The sequence below is a fragment of the Melanerpes formicivorus genome, unplaced genomic scaffold (assembly GCF_026170545.1).
Source record: "Melanerpes formicivorus ecotype bairdi unplaced genomic scaffold, bMelFor1.0.p_v2 SCAF_2, whole genome shotgun sequence".
Taxonomy (NCBI): domain Eukaryota; kingdom Metazoa; phylum Chordata; class Aves; order Piciformes; family Picidae; genus Melanerpes; species Melanerpes formicivorus.
In genome coordinates, this window is record NW_027142354.1 from 242,870 (window position 1) to 266,422 (window position 23,553).

Genomic DNA, 23,553 nt, shown 5'->3' on the forward strand with positions numbered 1-23,553 from the left:
GCAGCTGTATAAGCAATTTACAAGCAGAACAGAGGCTGCAGTAATATTCATGTGGTCTGAATTTTTAAAGCAAACCCTAGTTGCTCAGAGGCAAAACCTGTATTTAGATATAGTCCTGGGAATAAGTCACAACTGCCTCCAGCCCAAAACAGAAGTCTGTCATCCACACCAGCTCAGTGCCCCAGGGATTGATTCTGAGGCTGATAAAGTTTCACAGCTTCGCTAATGACCTGGGTGACAGGACAGACTGCACACCCAGCAAGAAGATGCAAGATCAGGAGGAGCTGGTAAACCAGAGGGTTGTGCTGTCATTGAGGGGCCTTAAGAGGCAATGGACTGACAGGGACCTCATGAAGTTTAACAAAGGGCAATGCAAATCCTGGCCCTTGGGAGGAACAGTCCAGTCCACCGACTGGAGGCAAACTGGCTCGAAAACAGCTTGGCAGAAAAGGACCTGAGGCTCCTGCTGGACAACCAGCTGACCACAAGCCAGCAATGTGTCCTTACAGCCAAGAATGGAGAAAGCATCCAGGGCTGCATGTGAGAGTGCTGCCAGCAGACATTACTCAGCATTGGCAAGCCACAACTGGAGCGCTAGGTTCAGGCTGTGAGAGCTGACCTCCTTACCCTAGAGAAGGTCCAGGGCTGGAAGGGAGGGCACTTCTTATCAATGTGTGTAATGAATACCTGGTCTTTACTGCACTGGTATGAAAACATTGGAAGAGAGATGTCTGAGACTGTATTCAAAGTCCAACAGGACAGAGTCCTGGGAAATCTGCCCTAGCTGACCTTGCTTGAGCACCAGGGGTTGGTCTTTCTAGCTCAGCTATTCTGTAATTCTATTCTATAAGCCCTTCTCCTTGCTGCTGTAATACCTCCAGAACATATCCTTTTTATAACACAGCACAGCAGAGAGACTTCAGTGAAGGAACTGGGAGGCAGAGGACTCTCCATGGATGGTTTCATTCTGCCTCTTAGAAGATTATCAGCAGAGTCTAACTATCATAGAATCATAGCAGTTAGCTCAAGGATCAGCCAGTTCCAGCCCTCCTGCCATGGTCAGGGACACCTCACACCACAGCAGGTTGCTCACAGCCACACCCAGCCTGGCTGCAAAAACCTCCAGGGATGAGGCTTCCACCACCTCCCTGGGCAACCTGCGCCAGTTTCTCACCACCCTCATGGGGAAGAACTTCTTCCTAACATCCAATCTGAATCTACCCATTTCTAGTTTTTTTCCATTCCCCCCAGTCCTGTCACTCCCTGCCACCCTAAAAAGTCCCTCCCCAGCTTTCCTGCAGGCCCTGTTCAGATACAGGAAGGACACAATAGGGTCTCTTCAGAGCCTTCTCTTCTCCAGACTGCATAGCCACAGAAAAACCTCACTCATTTATGCAACTGACATAAAAGTAAAATAGATCTGGATAAATCAGTACAGGCCTCCTGTATGCAAGTATCAGGGATACAGACACACATACATGCTAGAGGACTGATCACTTTTTCATAGTATCATAGTATCAGTCAGGGTTAGAACTTAGAACTTAGAATAGACCAGGTTGGAAGAGACCTTCAAGATCATCGCATCCACCGTATCATCCAACACCACCCAACCAACTAAACTATGCAACCAAGCACCCTGTCAAGTCCCCTCCTGAACACCTCCAGTGATGGCAACTCCACCACCTCCCCAGGCAGCCCATTCCAATGGGCAATCACTCTGTTTGTATAGAACTTATTCCTAACATCCAGCCTAAACCTCCCCTGGCACAGCCTGAGACTGTATCCTCTTGTTCTGGTGCTGGCTGCCTGGGAGAAGAGACCAACCTCTGCCTGTCTACAACCTCCCTTCATGTCGTTGTAGAGAGCAATAAGGTCACCCCTGAGTCTCCTCTTCTCCAGGCTAAGCAACCCCAACTCCCTCAGCCTCTCCTCATAGGGCTTGTGTTCCAAGCCCCTCACCAACTTTGTTGCCCTTCTCTGGACACGCTCCAGCAAGTCAACAAGGATCATCTAGTTCCAACCCCCCTGCCATGGGCAGGGACACCCCACACTAGATCAGCCTGGCCAGAGCCTATCCTATACACAGTTCCCAGTTTTCTAGGAAACAGCATCATGTACACATCTCACCCAAACACCTACTGCTGTCAAGTTCAGTGGAAACCTCCTCCCTGTGTACGGGTACAGCACATGAAAGGATAGGATAGGATAGGATAGGATAGGATAGGATAGGATAGGATAGGATAGGATAGGATAGGATAGGATAGGATAGGATAGGATAGGATAGGATAGGATAGGATAGGATAGGATAAGAGGATAGAATAGAATAGAATAGAATAGAATAGAATAGAATAGAATAGAATAGAATAGAATAGAATAGAATAGAATAGAATAGAATAGAATAGAATAGAATAGAATAGAACAGAACCAAACCGAACCAGACCAGGTTGGAAGAGATCTTCAAGACCATGGCATATTTAACAGTTATCAGAACTTCAACACTGGATCCACAACCATTTTGCTTAAAACCAGAAGGATTTATGTTTACAAACAGCGAGTCATTGCAATTTCAAAAGGCTGAATTTAAAATGGAAAATTCTCTGCCTTAAAAGGTTTGCTTTAAGTAGCCCTGAACCACAAATTATTAAGGGACCCTGAACATCTCAGCCATACATAGCTCTTCCCTTTGCTGTACTTGGGACAGGAGGAATGGAAGAAAGAGCAATCAAGGATAGACACAACTTGTTAAGTGGTAGAGAAGAAACAGCAACTGCAAGAAATGAACAAGGGGGACAGAGCAAAAGCCCTGGTTACATATGAATGAAATAGGGATTCACTTAATAAAGCACTCTGTGGTATCTTGAAGTGCTTCTCTCTCAAGTGTATGATTCATTTCTAATTATAAATCCATTTAAGCTTTTGTTATTTTATGTTCTCTAAAAGCAGTAATTGGTATAAGCACTGAAGAGTCTATCTTTAGAGTATCTTCACTCTAATCACTCTCCACTTTTAAGATCCTGACCCTGATAGCATTCACACAAACCAGTCTTCAAGTCCCCAATTAATTAGAGATCCTCACTCAGTTCTGATTTCTGCATGGGCAAAGGCAAACCTCTTTTATGAATAGAGGGACAGACTTCAAGTTCATCAGTGCACTGTGATCTCAACACACTATTAAGATAAGAGCAAGTGCAGGGTCCTGCATCTGGGTTGAGGCAATACCAGGCACAAATCCAGGCTGGGCAGGGACTGGCTGGAAAGCAGCCCTGAGGAGAGAGACTTGGGGGTGCTGGTGGACAAAAAGCTCAACAGGAGCTCTCAGTGTGCACTTGCAGCCCGCAAAGCCAATCAGATCCTGGGCTGCATCAGGAGAAGTGTGGCCAGCAGGGCAAGGGAGGTGATTCTCCCCCTCTACTCAGCTCTGGTGAGACCCCACCTGGAGTACTGCCTCCAGTTCTGGAGCCCCTATTACAAGAGGGATCTGGAGGTGCTGGAACATGTCCAGACAAGCGCCATGAGGATGATCAGAGGGCTGGAGCACCTCTCCTATGAGGACAGACTGAAGGAGTTGGGGCTGTTCAGTCTGGAGAAGAGAAGGCTCCCAGGTGACCTCATTGTGGCCTTCCAGTATCTGAAGGGGGCCTACAGGAAGGCTGGGGAAGGACTTCTCAGGATCTCAGGTAGTGATAGGACTAGGGGGAATGGAATGAAGCTGGAGGTGGGGAGATTCAGGCTGGATCTGAGGAGGAAGTTCTTCCTCATGAGAGTGGTGAAGCCCTGGAATGGGTTGTCCAGGGAGGTGGTTGAGGCCCTGTCCCTGGAGGTGTTTAAGACCAGGCTGGACGAGGCTCTGGCCAGGCTGATCTAGTGTGGGGTGTCCCTGCCCATGGCAGGGGGCTTGGAACTAGATGATCCTTGCGGTCCCTTCCAACCCTGACTGATACTATGATATCCCTCAAGAGGCCCTTGGTCAACTTAAAGAAACCTCACTTTTACCTAAGCAATGGAACTGTCAAAACTGTGGAAACTGAAGACAACTACAGCTGCAGACCACTCACCTTCAGCAAGGACAAAACACAATCAATGTATCCATAAAATATACTCCTGTGCAAAGCTGTCCAACCAGACTCTTCGTCTTTCGCCAAGAGATCGACTCCTTTGCTCTCAGCCAACCAGTCCAGCACGCCTTTTTTGCCACAAGATGAAGCAAGATGTATAACATTTCTACCAAAGGCATCCTTGATAGTTGCAGCATTGTAGCAGTAAGAAGACAGAAAGGCCTTGATCTGGCCTTCGCTTCCTCTGGTTACCACAGAAATAACATCCAAAGCATGCTGCAGAGAGCGACACTTTGAAGTGCAGTCTGGCAAAGGAGAACTCATCTTCACTTCTAAAGCTGCTTCCTCTCCTTAAGGGGAACAACCCTTAAGTGTCTCAAGGCACTCCAATTCAGTACACAGCACAGTGCCTCAAAAAAAAAAACCCAACACTTTGTAATTCCAGTCTTATTGAGCTGCCATTAGAAATCTTTGTACTGCTGTGTTTGGCACTTGATCCAAATAAATATCTATAAATATATATATATATGTGTAGAAGTCTTATTTCACCATCCTCTGTAACAAATATTCTTGTCCATAGAAAATTCCAGACGTGAACTACCTCAAGCGTGCAGAGGGGGATTCCCCCTCCACACTACTTGGTTCTTCTAAAACTCCATAATTGCAAGGGAGACCTGAAAGAGAACAAATCAGAACGGGTTAGTGAAGAAAAATTCTTTTCCCTAGCAACTGCATCAGTTTAAATGCACACCAAACTAGTGCTTGCAAGTACAGGTGCAGTGTGGCAAAGGTTAACTGACCTTCCCCATGCCATCTGAGTTTATCCTCAGGCATTCAGCCAGTTTAAAAACCCATGACTCTTCTTTTCCACCCCAGTCCCCAAAGGCACCTCCTCCCTGTTTTCTACCATAAATCTTTGAGGCTATACACTGAGCTGGATCCAAAGAGGTCATCTGAAGACACAACAAAAAGAATGTTTGCTAGAGCGTACAGCAGAGCAGAGCAGAGCAGAGCAGAGACCAGACCAGACCAGACCAGACCAGGTTGGAAGAGACCTTCAAGATCATTGGGTCCTTAAGACCCTGATAGTTACTGCCTAATTATATCACAGAATCATGGAATCAATAAAGTTGAAAAAGACCTCAGAGATGATCAAGTCCAACCTGTCACACAAGACCTCATGACTAGACCATGGCACCAAGTGCCACGTCCAATCCCCTCTTGAACACCTCCAGGGATGGGGACTCCACCACCTCCCTGGGCAGCACATTCCAACAGCTAACTACTCTCTCTGTGAAGAACTTTCTCCTCACCTCAAGCCTAAACTTCCCCTGCTGCAGTTTGAGACTGTGTCCTCTTGTTCTGGTGCTGGTTGCCTGGGAGAAGAGACCAACTCCCTTCTGGCTACAGCCTCCTTTCAGGTAGTTGTAGAGGGCAATGAGGTCACCCCTGAGCCTCCTCTTCTCCAGGCTAAACAATCCCAGCTCCCTCAGCCTCTCCTCATAGGGCTTGTGCCCGAGGCCTCTCCCCAGCCTTGTTGCCCTTCTCTGGACACGTTCAAGTGTCTCAATGTCCTTCTTAAACTGAGGGGCCCAGAACTGGACACAGGACTCAAGGTGTGGCCTAACCAGAGCTGAGTACAGGGGCAGAATGGCTTCCCTCCTCCTGCTGGCCACACTATTCCTGATGCAGGCCAGGATGCCATTGGCCTTCTTGGCCACCTGGGCATACTGCTGGCTCATATTCAGCTGGCTGTCAATCAGTACCCCTAGGTCCTTTTCTGTTTGGCTGCTCTAAATCATTACTTCATGATCAGAAAGCAAGAACTGAACTAAAAGACTCCTTGTGGGGAAAAAAGGGAGGGGAAAAACAAACCAAAAACAAAACCAACCAAAAACCCACACCCCACCAACAAAAATACAGCCTTGTCAGTCACACCCATAACAATGAGGTGTTTCCCTTCCCTTCCACCAGTTTCATGCTTCACTTCCTCTTCCCTGGCTTGAATGCTTGGTCTCTTCTCCCAGGCAGCCAGCACCAGAACAAGAGGACACAGTCTCAGGCTACGCCAGGGGAGGTTCAGTCTGGAGGTCAGGAGGAAGTTTTACACAGAGAGAGTGATTGCCCACTGGAATGGGCTGCCCGGGGAGGTGGTGGAGTTGCCATCACTGGAGGTGTTCAGGAGGAGACTTGACAGGGTGCTTGGTGCCATGGTTTAGTTGATTAGGTGGTGTTGGATGATAGGTTGGACACGATGATCTTGAAGGTCTCTTCCAACCTGGTCTGGTCTATTCTATTCTATTCTATTCTATTCTATTCTATTCTATTCTATTCCATCTCCCTACTGTCTTCTGCAGAATCAACAGGAAGGTTCCACTCCACCCCTCCTGCAACCACTGACAAAGGCGAGCCACAGTGCAAATGATGACAGCTTGTACAAGAGATGCAAATGCAGGTGGTTAGCACTCCTGCAGGGCTACAGTACAAACCCCTGAAATGGGCAGGAAGAAGTGAAGGTGGAGGTTAGAAGAGATAAGGGAAGAGGAAAGAAAAGGAGGCAAAGGTACAAACTCTTCTTCATTAAAATGTATTCTGGGGCACACAGTATTTCTGCTTATTTGTGCATGCTTATCTTTAGCATATCCATCTTTCTCTGGCAGCCACTTGCCCAAAAATACAGAAGGCCTGACAGAAGCACTCTTCCAGCCTATTCAATATGTGCAGTTGTATTTAAATGAGCCACAGTACCTGAAGTGCAGGCAGCAGTAGAAAAGAAATCACACATAAACCCATCTAAAACAGAAAAAGTAACCACTATGTACATCACTGACACACTGCCTAATTTACTGTGAACTTATTCAGGTTGGACTCGATGATCTTTGAGCTGTCTTCCAACCAGAGTGACACTGTGATACTGTCCCCAAAACCTTCAGGCTTCAATCTTTCAAGCAGAAGTTGCAAACTGAGCAAAGTAGTATTCAGTCATAACCACAGAATCATCCAAGGTTGGAGGAGGCCTCAAAGATCATCAAGCCCAATCCATCACCACAGACCTCCCCCTCTGCTCAGCTCTGGTGAGGCCCCACCTGGAGTACTGCCTCCAGTTCTGGAGCTCCTATGACAAGAGGGATCTGGAGGTGCTGGAAGGTGTCCAGAGAAGGGCCAGGAGGATGAGCAGAGGGCTGGAGAACCTCTCCTATGAGGACAGACTGAAGGAGTTGGGGCTGTTCAGTCTGGAGAAGAGAAGGCTCCGAGGTGACCTCATTGTGGCCTTCCAGTACCTGAAGGGGGCCTACAGGAAGGCTGGGGAGGGACTTCTCAGGATCTCAGGGAGTGATAGGACTAGGGGGAATGGAATGAAGCTGGAGGTGGGGAGATTCAGGCTGGAGGTGAGGAGGAAGTTCTTCCCCATGAGGGTGGTGAAGCCCTGGAATGTGTTGTCCAGGGAGGTGGTTGAGGCCCTGTCCCTGGAGGTGTTTAAGCCCAGGCTGGATGAGGCTCTGGCCAGGCTGATGTAGTGTGGGGTGTCCCTGGGCATGGCAGGGGGGTTGGAACTAGATGATCCTTGTGGTCCCTTCCAACCCTGACTGATACTATGATAAACCATGGCACCAAGTGCATTACACTCCTTGAAGTTTTTGCTGCTTCTGAAAACTTCTGTTTAAATTCATTCTACCCCTGAGTGAAATATTCCAAAAGAAGGTGAACAAAGAAAACTAAAAACGTTAGCAAATCCTCAGGGGGACACCAACCAGCAACCACAAAACTCCTCCCTGCTGTCTTTCCAGCTCAGCAGTCACTATAAATGTGCACATCCCACTCCTTGGCCTCCATCCCCCTCTAAAAGAGCCTGCTGAGCTTAGCTTCCATTGCTTTTCAGACACTGAATGTATAACCACATTTTATTCATGTCTCCATCTAACAAAGATGTGTCAGGGACAGACCACTTTGCCTGGAAAAGAAAGAAGAAATCCCAGGCCTCCTGCTGTTTCAAGAATCACTACCAAGGTTGCCACCAAGCTAAAAGCAACTGGTTTTGAGCAGACACTAGCAATGGAATCTAAACTTTGGAGAACACAAAAAGCCCCACAGCCACTCAGATTACTGATCCAAGAGTATTAATTTCAACCTCTCCTGACAAAGCCTCCAATGATTATTTTTCCACATCATTCAGGCAGGATTAAGTACTTGGAATGGAAATCTATAAATGAGAAGATTTTCTGTATGCATCTTCAAAACAACATCAAACAGCAGGCAAATGAAGTGGGGGGAGGAGGAGGGGTGGTGGTGGTATTTTTTTCCTCACTACCATTTCATCTTTCATCCCTGACCAGGAGGAGCATTTAGAAACACTTCAGCAACCAAAACTGGCCACAACTGTTTAGCTTACATTTGTCACAGCAAGCCTCAGTTCACTCTGCAGGGTATGCTTACAACCAACACACAAACTTCTGCAGTAACACAAGAAATTTCATATAGAATAGAATAAACCAGGTTGGAAGAGACCTTCAAGATCATTGTGTCCAACCTATCAACCAATCCAACCCACCTAAACAACTAACCCATGGCACCAAGCACCCCATCAAGTCTCCTCCTGGACACCTCCAGTGATGGTGACTCCACCATCTCCTCAGGCAGCACATTCCAATGGGCAATCACTCTCTCTGTGTAAAACTTCCTCCTAACCGCCAGCCTAAACCTCCCCTGGTGCAGCCTGAGACTGTGTCCTCTTGTTCTGGTACTGGCTGCCTGGGAGAAGAGACCAACCTCTGCCTGTCTACAACCTCCCTTCAGGTAGTTGAAGAGAGCAATAAGGTCACCCCTAAGTCTCCTCCTCTCCAGGCTAAGCAACCCCAGCTCCCTCAGCCTCTCCTCATAGGACTTCTATTCCAAACCCCTCCCAAGCTTCGTTGCTGTCAAGGGTTGGGGGGAAGGCCTCAAGCCTTCTTCCCCCCGCCCTGTAAGTAAAGGGAAGAAAATTGAAAGGAAAAACAAAAACACAGCTGGATTAGCAAAGGAATGTGCTGTATTTACAAAGCAGTTTAGGAAATGCAGGTTTATATATAGAATTTACAGTATTTACAATATATACAGAAATACAGAATGAAGTAACACAGAAATGAGATTCCCCTCCCCCACCAAGAGGAAGGGTTTCCCCCTGCACCCCGTTTCTCTCCCCTTTTTCCCAAAAGAGGGTTAGAAAGAGAGAAAAAGAGACATTGTTAATTGAAGCAGAATTTGTTAGTAGAGGCCTCACACGCTTTATCAGCTCCAAGGTCAGTCTGGCCGAAAGCCCAAGAAGCTGCGAGCATGCGAAAGGTGGGGGAAGAAGTACAAGACTGAGACTAGTCCCACTGGGAACCAAAACTTAAGGCAGTGCTTCTGCTTCTCCACCAATGAAATTAGTTTAGACCTGTCTTGTTTATAAAACATTTGACCATGGTGTCCCTTTGTTAAAGGCACCGCCTCAAACGGTCACAGTTGCCCTTCTCTGGACTCGTTCCAGCAAGCCAACCTCCTTCCTAAACTGAGGGGCCCAGAACTGGACACAGGACTCAAATGTGGCCTAACCAGTGCAGTGTACAGGGGCAGAATGACCTCCCTGCTCCTGCTGGCCACACTGTTCCTGATGCAGGCCAGGATGCCATTGGCCCTCTTGGCTGCCTGGGCACACTGCAGGCTCATGTTCAGCCTACTATCAACCAGCACCCCCAGGTCCCTCTCTGCCTGGCTGCTCTCAGCCACTCTGACCCCAGCCTGTAGCACTGCATGGGGTTGTTGTGGCCAATGTGCAGAACCCGGCACTTGGATGTGTTCAATCTCCTGCCCTTGGACTCTGCCCATCTGTCCAGCTTGTTGAGGTCCCTCTGCAAAGCCTCTCTACCCTCCAAATCTATATCCATGTGGACTACTCTCCCTTCACCTTCTCCACAAAAAAAAAAGTGAATTACTGCTGCAAGCTCAGAAAAAGGTCTTGTTTAATAACACAGCATGACTTGATGCTTAAGGAATCAAAGTGTGACAAGTGACTGTTATCAGTAGACTACAGCAGATTGCCAGTGCATCAAGCACCTTCTAAACAGTAGTAATTATATATATATATATATATATATATATATATATATAATATATATATTTGGAGGTCTACAGGAAAAACATCACAAGTGCTATTATGCTCAGACCAATTTGTCACCTTTCACTTCATCAGTATGTCACTAAGCAATAAAATCATGTCACGGAAGAAGAACACATCTCCCATATGCCTTGTAAAGCATTATAGTCCATGTAATCCACCATTAAGACATTGCTATTAGTGCAACAAAGAAAGGAAGTCAAAAGGAAAATAAAGAAAGATTAGTCAGAGGAGTCATAAAGTAAAATCAGCTAATCAGTAAGGTAAACTAGCATGAAATGGCACCACCACCCAAGGAAGCAGTGCAGCCATTCCCCATGTCATACCCTCCCTCATGAAGGTGCATTTCAGGGTCTTAAATAGGTGTGCATGAAGAAATGATTCAGAAGGAAGTAAATTCAGGTTCCAGAGAAATCTGTGCCATTACAAGAAGAGAATAAAGAGGCTACAGAAAAACTTCTTTAAAGCACCTGAGCCTCACCACACATCAAAGTACTGTGAGCAATCAGCTACACATTAAAAAGTTTGCTACTAGGTAGAAATACAACCCTGCCTTCCTCACACTGACTCTATTATGCTGACATTTACTGCAGCTATGTGCAATCTGACTCTGCTGAATTATTGTTCTGTAAGTCATTCTAACCCAGCCCTCTAGTACTATAAACATTGCAACATTAGCTGGAATATTTGTGCTTGATATATACCCCCTTCAGTTTGGAGACAGAAGGCTGCAGATCAAGTACTTACTAATCTTTCCACAATGAAGACTGGCAACCCCAGCAGCACACACCATCATCTGATTACAACATCTGATTGTTTTTAGATACAGAGGAGCTTCTTAAGCAAAACCCTGAAGCTCTGAGCCACATTCAGCCTGGCCTTCAAAACCTCCAGAACCTCCCTGGGCAACCTGTTCCAGAGTCTCACCACCCTCATGGGGAAGAACTTCCTAACATCCCATCTGAATCTACACTATTTTTTTTTCCATTCCCCCCAGACCTGACATAGTATCATAGTATCAGTCAGGGTTGGAAGGGACCACAAGGATCATCTAGCTCCAACCCCCCTGCCATGGGCAGGGACACCCCACACTACATCAGCCTGGCCAGAGCCTCAGCCAGCCTGGGCTTAAACACCTCCAGGGGCGGGGCCTCAACCACCTCCCTGGACAACCCATTCCAGGGCTTCACCACTCTCATGGGGAAGAACTTCCTCCTCACATCCAGCCTGAATCTCCCCACCTCCAGCTTCATTCCATTCCCCCTAGTCCTATCACTACCTGAGATCCTGAGAAGTCCCTCCCCAGCCTTCCTGTAGGCCCCCTTCAGATACTGGAAGGCCACAATTAGGTCTCCTCAGAGCTTTCTCTTCTCCAGACTGAACAGCCCCAACTCCTTCAGTCTGTCCTCATAGGAGAGACACTCCAGCCCTCTGGGGAAGCATTCAGAGTATGCCATGATGGTTTATTTCAGCAGCAAGTGAATTTCTTGATTTTCCCTTAGAGACACAAGCTAAATGTTCAGAGCCCCAGGAAAATTTTGCAACCAACCTGGAAGCAATTCCTAAATAGTAAGAAAGTTTCTGATATCCTGCCTCCTGGAAGTGAGTACAGACAGCCCTCTCACTCGACTCTTCCACTCAGACAAGGAATCAAATTGGCCGGAGAGTGGCCAGGCAGAGAGGGACCTGGGGGTACTGGTTGATGGTAGGCTGAACATGAGCCAGCATTGTGCCCAGGCAGCCAAGAGGGCCAATGGCATCCTGGCCTGCATCAGGAACAGTGTGGCCAGTAGGAGAAGGGAGGTCATTCTGCCCCTGTACACTGCACTGGTTAGGCCACACCTTGAGTCCTGTGTCCAGTTCTGGGCCCCTCAGTTTAGGAAGGAGGTTGACTTGCTGGAGCGTGTCCAGAGAAGGGCAACGAAGTTGGTGAGGGGTTTGGAACACAGCCCTGTGAGGAGAGGCTGAGGGAGCTGGGATTGCTTAGCCTGGAGACGAGAAGACTCAGGGGTGACCTTATTGCTCTTTACAACTACTTGAAGGGAGATTGTAGCCAGGCAGAGGTTGGTCTCTTCTCCCAGGCAGCCAGTACCAGAACAAGAGGACACAGTCTCAAGCTGCGCCAGGGGAGGTTGGATGTTAGGAAGAAGTTCTATACAGAGAGAGTGATTGCCCATTGGAATGGGCTGCCTGGGGAGGTGGTGGAGTCACCATCATTGGAGGTCTTCAGGAGGAGACTTGATGGGGTGCTTGGTGCCATGGGTTAGTTGTTTAGGTGGGTTGGATTGGTTGATGGGTTGGACACGATGATCTTGAAGGTCTCTTCCAACCTGGCTTGGTTTATTCTAAATAAAGGTTTATTCAAAGTATTGCTGCACTACAGCTGTCAGACACCCTTCAAGCAGCAGTGTGTCAGACGTGTCATCTGGCCTCGTGGAAACAGAGCTCTTAGAGCTGAAAAAGCAGCTACCTACCTACTGGGGTTGTATCAAAAACCTGTTTCTTTCAGAATGTCACTACAAATAAGCAAAGATTTGGCACTTTTTTTTTATGCTAAAAAAGTCTATAATCAAAGCTGTCACACCTCTCAGTTCCACATATCTGTGAGACTTAGCTGGCAAATACCTTAGCAACCAAGTATGATGGTGCTAGGCTTCATTTCCTGCAAACAGCAGAGGGCAGGTAGGAAATCTTGAAATTTGGTTCAGTCACTAGGGAAAAATGAAGTTGGCAAAAGCTTCCCACTGTGGAGTAGAGGATACATCCTGGCCTGCATCAAGAACAGTGTGGCCAGCAGGAGCAGGGAGGTCATTCTGCCCCTGGACACTGCACTGGTTAGGCCACACCTGGAGTCCTGTGTCCAGTTCTGGGCCCCTCAGTTTAGGAAGGAGGTTGACTTGCTGGAATGAGTCCAGAGAAGGGCAATGAAGTTGGTGAGGGTCTTGGAACACAGCCCTATGAGGAGAGACTGAGGGAGCTGAGGTTGCTTAGCCTGGAGAGGAGGAGTCTCAGGGGTGACCTTATTGCTGTCTACAACTACCTGAAGGGAGGTTGTAGACAGGCAGAGGTTGGTCTCTTCTCCCAGGCAGCCAGCACCAGAACAAGAGGACACAGTCTCAGGCTGCGCCAGGGAAGGTTCAGGTTGGATGTTAGGAAGAAGTTCTATACAGAGAGAGTGATTGTCCATTGGAATGGGCTGCCTGTGCAAGTGGAGGAGTCACCATCATTGGAGGTGTTCAGGAGGAGACTTGATGGGGTGCTTGGTGCCATGGGTTAGTTGTTTAGGTGGGTTGGATTGGTTGATAGGTTGGACACGATGATCTTGAAGGTCTCTTCCAACCTGGTCTATTCTATTCTATTCTATATCGAGGCTCAGAAGCCCACTACACAGAAATATCTCTGCATATCCAAGCTGCTTACAAGGCTTAGTGGTCTTCAATCAAAAGGGTTCTGTTTATCTAATTTTGTTATCCAAGATGATTTTGAGAATAGATACAACATATGTAAGCAATGGCATTCTGAAACTTCATAAAATCACAAATATTAAGCCAGAAGAAAGATATGATGATACCAAGGCAGCTTCAGGGCCCTCTGCTATGGAACTGGTTTGTAGTCACTGTCTTTCAAACACAAACACAGTGCAGGCAAAGCATATTCAGCACAAACTTTTGTGGTGCCTAGAGCGGGCTGCCAAGGGAGGTGGTGGAGTCACCATCACTGGAGGTGTTTAGGAAGAGACCTGACGGGGTGCTTGGTGCCATGGTTTAATTGATTAGATGGTGTTGGGTGATAGGTTGGACTCGATGATCTCAAAGGTCTCTTCCTACCTGGTCTATTCTATTCTATTCTATTCTATTCATCTCAGAAGTGAGCTGTTTCCAACTTAACATTCAGCACAGAGGCATCACAAGCTGAAGGAAGGAAAACACCAGACTGCTTGTTCAGTCACTGAGGAAAAATTAAGTTGGCAAAAGCTTCCCACTGTGGAGTTCCAGAAATCTCTCTGCATACCCAAGCTGCTTATAAGGGTTAGTGGTTTTCAGTCTTCAACCTTCATCAATATGATCATGTTATCCACCAACACATTCCAAATTTTCTCTTTTTCTAGAAGGGCAACAAAGTTGGCGAGGGGTTTGGAACACAAGCCCTATGAGGAGAGGCTAAGGGAGCTGGGGCTGCTTAGCCTGGAGAAGAGGAGGCTCAAGGGAGACCTTATTGCTCTCTACAACTCCCTGAATGGCGGTTGTAGCCAGGAGGGAGTTGGTCTCTTCTGCCAGGCAACCAGCACCAGAACAAGAGGACACAGTCTCAGGCTGTGCCAGGGGAGGTTTAGGCTGGAAGTTAGGAAGAAGTTCTTCATAGACAGAGTGATTGGCCATTGGTAATGAGCTGCCCAGGGAGGTAGCAGAGTCAGCATCACTGGAGGTGTTTAAGAGACTTGATGGGGTGCTTGGTGCCATGGTTTAGTTGATTAGATGGTGTTGGGTGATAGGTTGGACTCGATGATCTCAAAGGTCTTTTCTGACCTCTCTAATTCTATTTTATTCTATTCTAGTTAGTAGCTGTTGACATGAGGCACAGTTAATACATTTGACTGGAACTGGCTTGATGGCCACACCCAAAGAGTGGCTGTCAATGGCTCCATGTCCCAGTGGAGGCCAGGGACAAGCAGAGTCCCTCAGGGTTCAGTCCTGGGACCTGTCTTGTTCAACATCTTTGTGGGTGACATGGACAGTGGCATTGAGTGCACCCTCAGCAAGTTTGCTGATGACACCAAGCTGTGTGCTGCAGCAGACAAGCTGGAGGGAAGGGAGGCCATCCAGAGGGATCTTGACAGGCTGGAGAGGTGGGCACAAGCCAACCTCATGAAGTTCAACAAGAGCAAGTGCAGGGTCCTGCATCTGGGTCGAGGCAATCCCAGGCACAAATCCAGTCTGGGCAGTGACTGGCTGGAAAGTAGCCCTGAGGAGAGAGACTTGGGGGTGCTGGTGGACAAAAAGCTCAACAGGAGCTCTCAGTGTGCACTTGCAGCCCACAAAGCCAATCAGATCCTGGGCTGCATCAGGAGAAGTGTGGCCAGCAGGTCAAGGGAGGTGATCCTCCCCCTCTACCCAGCCCTGGTGAGACCCCACCTGGAGTACTGTGTCCAGTTCTGGAGCCCCTATTACAAGAGGGATGTGGAGGTGCTGGAACGTGTCCAGAGAAGGGCCACAAGGATGAGCAGAGGGCTGGAGCACCTCTCCTATGAGGACAGACTGAAGGAGTTGGGGCTGTTCAGTCTGCAGAAGTGAAGGCTCCCAGGTGACCTCATTGTGGCCTTCCAGTATCTGAAGGGGGCCTACAGGAAGGCTGGGGAGGGACTTCTCAGGATCTCAGGTAGTGATAGGACTAGGGGGAATGGAATGAAGCTGGAGGTGGGGAGATTCAGGCTAGATGTGAGGAGGAAGTTCTTCACCATGAGAGTGGTGAAGCCCTGGAATGGGTTGTCCAGGGAGGTGGTTGAGGCCCCGTCCCTGGAGGTGTTTAAGAGCAGGCTGGATGAGGCTCTGGCCAGGCAGATGTAGTGTGGGGTGTCCCTGCCCATGGCAGGGGGGTTGGAACTAGATGATCCTTGTGGTCCCTTCCAACCCTGAATGAAACTATGAAACTATGAAAATATCTGCCACAAATTTCAGCCAGGGTGCCAGTTTTGTGAATTAACACCTAGCAACCTTTCCTGCACAGATCTGGAACAAAACAACTATTCTGCCTCTGTGTTGGTTGGCTTTTGCACACTAGGTAAAGAATTAAAGAGAGAAGAATTTACTATTTTGTTACTGATCCCAGATTTTTCTGTTGACTGTAGTCTCATCTTAAAGCAGTTTTTACTAATACCTATTAAAGTAGTAGTTTAGCATCTGAGAAAAGTGACTAGCAAATTGAAGCTGGATAGTAATATAATAAACATAGCACTGGCATCAAGTAACATAGCCTCAAAGAAGCAGATTAATTCCTAGATATGCAGCAGTAAACACACCCTTCAGCTATAAACAGCACATTGTTCAAGGCTTCAAAGAGCAGCTAGATTAGTAATTTCTACTCAGAAGACCACACATCCACAGAGAACTTAAGATGTTTAGAAACTCCCTGCACATTTATTGAAGTCTGAGCATAGTATCTGAAGGGGGCCTACAGGAAGGCTGGGGAGGGACTTCTCAGGATATCAGGTAGTGATAGGAGTAGGGGGAATGGAATGAAGCTGGAGCTGGGGAGATTCAGGCTGGATGTGAGGAGGAGGTTCTTCACCATGAGAGTGGTGAAGCCCTGGAATGGGTTGTCCAGGGAGGTGGTTGGGGCCCCGTCCCTGGAGGTGTTTAAGCCCAGGCTGGACGAGGCTCTGGCCAGGCTGACCTAGTGTGGGGTGTCCCTGCCCATGGCAGGGGGGGGGTGGACCTAGATGATCCTTGTGGTCCCTTCCAACCCTGACTGATACTGTGATACTATGATAAATCCAGGCTTTTAAATCCCTTAAACAGTATTATTTGACCACAATATATTTTGGGGGGGTGGGGGTGAGAGGGAGGGGGGGAAGTGATGGAATACACAAGGAAAAAAAAAGGTAAATTGAGCTTTGCAGCAGCTTAGAGTAGTTGGCAGTTAGACATTCCCACATCCAGGCTTTTCTATAAAGTAGCTTCTTCTTGACTATCTTACAGAGGCACTGCAATACAAGGTGCAGAAAACAAGGTCTTCCCATCAGAAAAAACGTCATGCTGAGTGCTGCCTCTAGCTGAGGCATCAAGTTTTAAGAGAAGCAGGTAAGTAGAAGAAAACTTCCAAAGAGCAGCCAGGTTTACAAAACAACCTGTGAGTACAGGCTGAGCATATAGGATTTCTTTTCTCCTTCAGACTGCCCCGAGCCTTTGAATAGCACAGCTGCAACATACAGAACAAATATCAAAACCCTCATGCATGGCCCTCCTGACAGTGGGACAAGCAGTCCTTTGCTCACATTTTCTAAGAGGCTGTGTGTCAGGAAGCAGTTTCAAATGATAAACTGAATGCTAATGAGGCTCTCAAGATGGGCTAGACAACCAGCAACCTGTTTGGAGTTTTAAATAAATGTGACCTAGAAGTATAGCTATGAAGGAAAACCAGCTTGCTTTAAAAAAAACCCCATGGCATTCCACCGTGCCCACTATGCCCCCCGGGCTATGGCAGATCCAAGCTGCTTCATTTACCACGCCTGGGACTCTGTGCCACCGCTTCCCACAGGTACAGCCTGCCACAGGTGACCTTTAGAGGTTCTCTCCTGGCTTTCTACAACTTCCTTCTTCACAGCACCACCAACCTAATCCTTATCAGGATGAGACATTTAGTGATCCAACAACTCTAATCCATTCGCTCTTAACAGTGCTAACAAGCGCTGCCAATTAGAGGCAGAGACGGCTGCCAAAACCCCCTCCAAAGTACCACTGGTAGCTAAATGCAGCTACAGGACGTCAGAGCAGATCTATTAGTCAGGAATCATAGTACATAAACAGTATGCTGTGAAACACTGCCTTTGGCTTACCTAGAAATAGCCCCAAACCACTTCATAGTTTCATAGTTTCATAGTTTCATTCAGGGTTGGAAGGGACCACAAGGATCATCTAGTTCCAACCCCCCTGCCACGGGCAGGGACACCTCACACTAGATCAGGCTGGCCAGAGCCTCAGCCAGCCTGGGCTTAAACACCTCCAGGGACGGGGCCTCAACCACCTCCCTGGACAACCCATTCCAGGGTTTCACCACTCTCATGGTGAAGAACCTCCTCCTCACATCTAGCCTGAATCTCCCCACCTCCAGCTTCATTCCATTCCCCCTAGTCCTGTCACTACCTGAGATCCTGAGAAGTCCTTCCCCAGCCTTCCTGTAGGCCCCCTTCAGATACTGGAAGGCCACAATTAGGTCACCTGGGAGCCTTCTCTTCTGCAGACTGAGACTATCCCTAAGACTGAGGACTGAGACTATCTGCCCTAAGACTATTTGTTTCAAAGATGCTGTAGTAAGTTAGGCAATAGGTGAGCCTGGAGGCCTCTCAGTCAGGAAATCAGGGTCACAATTTTTAAGAACTAATGAGCTGCTAAAAGCTGCCTTCATAGAGCATTGGAAAAAAACACACAAATGCCTGTTTTGAAAGCGTGACAAACTATTAAAGTATTGTCTAAGACCCAGCACATTAGAACTTCAGAGCCATAAATGCTGACCTGAAAAAAAAAAACCATCAGACATAAAGCATAACATAAATGCAGACAAAACTACTGCAACTGCCAGCTGCAGAGAATGCCACAGTACACTGGGACCCTGATCCAGATATTCAATTGAAAGAGGTAACCTGCAAGCACAGCAAATCACAAGGGTGTGACAGCATTTCACCAGATAAAACTATATCCACCAAGCCTTAGGAGAAGTGACTTTTCTAAAGGACCTCTTTGGTTGTGGTATCCACATCAGAACAGGGTGAGTGGGTTGGTCGGGTTCTGTTGCAAACCACAAACCGTGCTGAGTTTCCCTGAGGACAGACAACTGCACTGATCACGTCAGCAAAACAAAATAACATCCAGATTTCAGAGATCAGGTGGTTGGCACCAAAGAAAACCGCACGGAAAGATCCTTTTCTTTTTTTAACCACGAGATTTCGGCCCTCTCTCTATGGCTTGCGTCGCTGCTAGAGGCCAGCAATGCGGGCAGCTGCTAACAAAAGCCACGGAAAAATACGACCAAGAAAGTCAGAAACACGGCGAGCTTTCCAAGAATCACAAGCTAAAGAACGAGTGTCAAGGTCTAAAGTGTTTCGAAGAGCCAGACACAGGCCAGGGGCAGGCTGAGGGTTAAGTGGCCGTTCTTAACCCCGCTACACATGTCCACGTAGCCGGGAAGTGAGGAGCGACAGAAGAGACTTATCAGGAGGCGGCCGGCCACTTTTCTTCCGCCTCGAAGCCGGTCCCCTCCCATCTTATGTGGCCGGTTGCCCTTTACCCTCCCTGGGTCTCCTGCCTGGGGCTCTCCCCATTCAAACAGACCCCGACACTGGCGTCCCGACCCCTCCGGCAGGGCCACTTATGACCCTGCCCCTCCCCCAGGCCCGGCTCCCACTCCGGACACATCAGCAGATCGCGGCCCGCCCCTCACCAGTCGCTAGATGAATGGACTCGGGCGGGCAGGGCGGGACGCGCGCTGGGCAGCGCGGGGGCTCATCCTCAGTGACACCAGGGCAGGGCCAGGCCGCTGTGGCTACCGCGGTACCTCAGGCAGCGGCGGCGGCGGCGGCGGCGGCGACAGCCTGTACCGGCAGCGCACAGCGGAGCGCAGAGACAGCAGCAGCCACCGCACCCCCGAAGAAGCAAGGAGCCGATTGGCCGCGGCAACGCCGCATTTCGCTCGCTGATTGGCTGCGAATGGGCCCCGGCTCCCAAACCTCCCCCACTCCCCCTGCGTGGCGGAGCCCGGATTGACCGACGGGGCTAGGTCAGGTGGTAAAGGCGCGAGGGGGCGGCGCCTGCCTCAGGAGCCGTAAGGCTTGAACCAAGGTGGCCGGCGCGGGGGGGGGGGGGGGCGAGGAAAAGGGCTGGAAGCGGCGGCGACGAGACCGAGCGCGCTACAGAGGGGGGAAGCAAGCAGAGGTGTTACATGTCTGCTCCTGTCAGCCTTCAAAAAGGAAACAGCTTGGCCTGTAGTAGAGAAGGAGGATAGTTTCTGGCAAGGCAGCCCCTCTCTAGGAGAACTTTGAGAGTTGTCAGAGTTGGAAGGGACCTCAAGGATCATCCAGTTCCAACCCCCCTGCCATGGGCAGGGACACCTCACACTACAGCAGGTTGCTCACAGCCACATCCAGCCTGGCTTCCCAAACCTCCAGGCATGAGGCTTCCACCACCTCCCTGGGCAACCTGTGCCAGTCTCTCACCACCCTCATGGGGAAGAACTTCTTCCTGAGATCCAATCTCAATCTACACATTTCTAGTTTTGCTCCTTCCCCCCAGTTATATCACTCACTACCTGACACCATAAAAAGTCCCTCTCCAGCTTTCTTGTAGCCCCCTTCAGATACTGGAAGGTCTTCTTGGAGCCTTCTCTACTCCAGACTGGACAGCCCCAACCCTCTAGGTCTGTCTCCATAGGAGATGCACTCCAGCCCTCGGATCATCCTCCTGGACCTTCTCTGGACACCTTCCAGCACCTCCAGATCCTTCCTGTAATAGGGGCTCCAGAACTGAACACAATACTCCAGGTGTGGTCTCACCAGAGTGGAGTAGAGGGGGAGAATCACCTCCCTCACCCTGCTGGCTGTGCTGCTCTTGATGCAGCCCAGGCTCTCTGGGCTGCAAGTGCTCACCGCTGGCTCCTGTTGAGCTTCTCATCCCCCAGCACCCCCAGGTCCTTTTCTTCAGGGCTGCTCTCAATCCAGTCCCTGCCCAGCCTATATCAGTGCCTGGGATTGCCCTGACCCATCTGCAGGACCTTTCCATTTGGTCTTGTTGAACTTAACGTTAAATAATCAGCCTGCAGGTCTCTGGAAAATAATTGAAAGGAAGTAACCACAAGGCTGTGTTGAGGCACATTATCTTAAGCCAATGTACCTTTTGTCTCTCCGAGAACAAGTGGCCTAATTGGTAACACACAGCTTCATCTTTATGAGGCTTTTAATGCCAGCTCCGAGGGCAAGATTTGGTATGTGCACATGGATTGGAAAAATTGCTTTTGTAAAGTAATTACCTATGGTTCACTTAATGTGTGCTTCAACTGAGCTCCAGGAGGGCTCATTCAGTTCTGCTTTTTAATTAATGGATGATGTAACAGGTGGTACAGATTGCACATTAATCTGGAGCTAGATTAGGGTGTAGTATTTTAGGGTGGGAAGCCAGAAGCCAAGACAAACAGTACCCAACATAAAATAGAGACTGAAAAAGAAAATAATCATACATCACTTTTGGCAAAATACAGAAATGCTTTAATGATGTATTACAGGAGGTGAAAGTTTTTTTCACTGTGAGGGTGGTGGAACAGGCTGCCCAGAGGAGTTGTGGAGTCTCAGTCTCTGGAGATATTCAGAACCCACCTGGATGAGTTCCTGTGTGATCTGCTCTAGATGATCCTCCTCCTCTACTCAGCTCTGGGGAGACCCCACCTGGAGTACTGCCTCCAGTTCTGGAGCCCCTATTACAAGAGGGATCTGGAGGTGCTGGAAGGTGTCCAGAGAAGGGCCACAAGGATGATCAGAGGGCTGGAGCACCTCTCCTATGAGGACAGACTGAAGGAGTTGGGGCTGTTCAGTCTGGAGAAGAGAAGGCTCCGAGGTGACCTCATTGTGGCCTTCCAGTATCTGAAGGGGGCTACAGGAAGGCTGGGGAGGGACTGCTCAGGATGTCAGGTAGTGATAGGACTAGGGGGAATGGAATGGAGCTGGAGGTGGGGAGATTCAGGCTGGAGGTGAGGAGGAAGTTCTTCCCCATGAGAGTGGTGAAGCCCTGGAATAGGTTGTCCAGGGAGGTGGTTGAGGCCCCGTCCCTGGGGGTGTTTAAGCCCAGGCTGGAGGAGGCTCTGGTCAGCCTAATCTAGTGTGGGGTGTCCCTGGCCATGGCAGGGGGGTTGGAACTAGATGATCCTTGTGGTCCCTTCCAACCCTGACTGATACTATGATACTATGCTCTGGCCGGGGGGGGTTGGACTGGATGATCTTTCAAGGTCCCTTCCAACCCCTAACATTCTGTGATTCTGTCATGTTACTGGCCAGTTTCTATGTGTTTTCTTTTCAAAGCTGCAGCTTATCCCTTGTGTTGTATAAACACTGAAGACTTCAAACAACTCCACTGTTTTTTAAGCCACAAAACTTAGTATCATAGTATCATTCAGGGTTGGAAGGGACCACAAGGATCATCTAGTTCCAACCCCCCTGCCATGGGCAGGGACACCCCACACTACATCAGCCTGGCCAGAGCCTCAGCCAGCCTGCTCTTAAACACCTCCAGGGACGGGGTCTCAACCACCTCCCTGGACAACCCATTCCAGGGCTTCACCACTCTCATGGGGAAGAACCTCCTCCTCACATCCAGCCTGAATCTCCCCACCTCCAGCTTCATTCCATTCCCCCTAGTCCTATCACTACCTGAGATCCTGAGCAGTCCCTCCCCAGCCTTCCTGTAGGCCCCCTTCAGATACTGGAAGGCCACAATGAGGTCACCTCGGAGCCTTCTCTTCTGAACTTCTGAACTTGAAAGAAGTTACTTGTGTCCTTCAGCAGCAGCTCAATTTGGGGAAGCCTCAGCAGAAGCTGTATGTAGGTGGATCTAAACAAAATCTTACCTGTACCATCTGGCCCAGTTACTGTAAGGTTTGGCAGCAGCCATTCACCATTGCAACTACCCCTGCGTGCTTTCCTTCTGATCACTTCTTCCTGCTACAGTCATGAGCATACCTCAGAGGTGGCCTTGCTTCAAGTATGCTGCCAGCTGGCCTAACAACAGTAATGACCATCTGGGGAGATAAGGAGGTCCAAATACAGCTGAAGTCAGCCATAAACAATGCTTTGTTGTACAGTAATGAATTCAAGTGACTGGCCAGGACAGGCGTCCTTCGGAGAGGTAAACAGCACGGTGGAAAGATCAGGAGGCTTAAAATAGAATGAGGTCCATGACAACAATATATTCTGTATGAGAAAAGTAACTTTTAGGAAGCTGAACTGCCTGAGCTCTTCAGTGAAAAGAAAAAAAAGACTTTTGTAAAGAACTGGAAACTGCAGCAAGGGACACAGAAAAGATGGAAAATAATATGGAGTCATGAACAGGACCTGATGGAGTTTGAGTCAACCAAAACCTTGACAGAGTAACCAAAAAGCTTTTAGCCACGGCTCTCCAGTCTTTGGGCAAGACTCTGATCTGATTTGCAGGACTATTAACTATTTACCTATTGTTTATTGTCCAGGCTTTTCTAATTGTCCCCCCTCTATTAGGTCAGTGAAAGAACTTCCTGCTGTCTTGTGCAGCCTCTGCAAAAGCAGCAAACTAATGAATGCCCTTCACAGAACCAGGATGGCAAGGTTTGATTTGCAGAGATGCCAAGGCAACACTGTCAAACAAAAATAGCTCAAAACAGGTTAACTTGAGCCTCTCTTGAAATTACTGGGTTTGGTTAAGTGTGTGGGTTTTTTTACCAGTGGGAAATGACAACATTATTGTGAGAAAATACATTATTTTAAGCCTTTCAGAAGAAATCACAGGCAGCAGACACAGCCAGTAACAAGTATAATTGTATAATTGGGTAGTCCAAGAGCCAGATCTATGTCCAGTTCTGGGCCCCTCAATTTAAGAAGGACATTGAGACTCCTGAACGTGTCCAGAGAAGGGCAAC

General features: G+C 48.5%; 1 protein-coding gene across 2 annotated transcripts in view; it reads right to left on the bottom strand.

The window, feature by feature from the left end:
• IBTK (inhibitor of Bruton tyrosine kinase) overlaps nt 1–19,518 on the bottom strand; it is an 80,448-nt gene extending 60,930 nt beyond the window's left edge. For both annotated transcript variants that reach the window (XM_068148655.1, XM_068148646.1), the window contains exons 1-2: nt 19,342–19,518; nt 4,056–4,729 (exon numbers count right to left, since the gene is read on the bottom strand). In XM_068148655.1, coding sequence (XP_068004756.1) covers nt 4,056–4,379 — 324 coding nt within the window. In that variant the 5' untranslated portion in view covers nt 4,380–4,729; nt 19,342–19,518. The remainder of the gene's footprint in view (nt 1–4,055; nt 4,730–19,341) is intronic.
• Nucleotides 19,519–23,553: the final 4,035 nt, after the last annotated feature.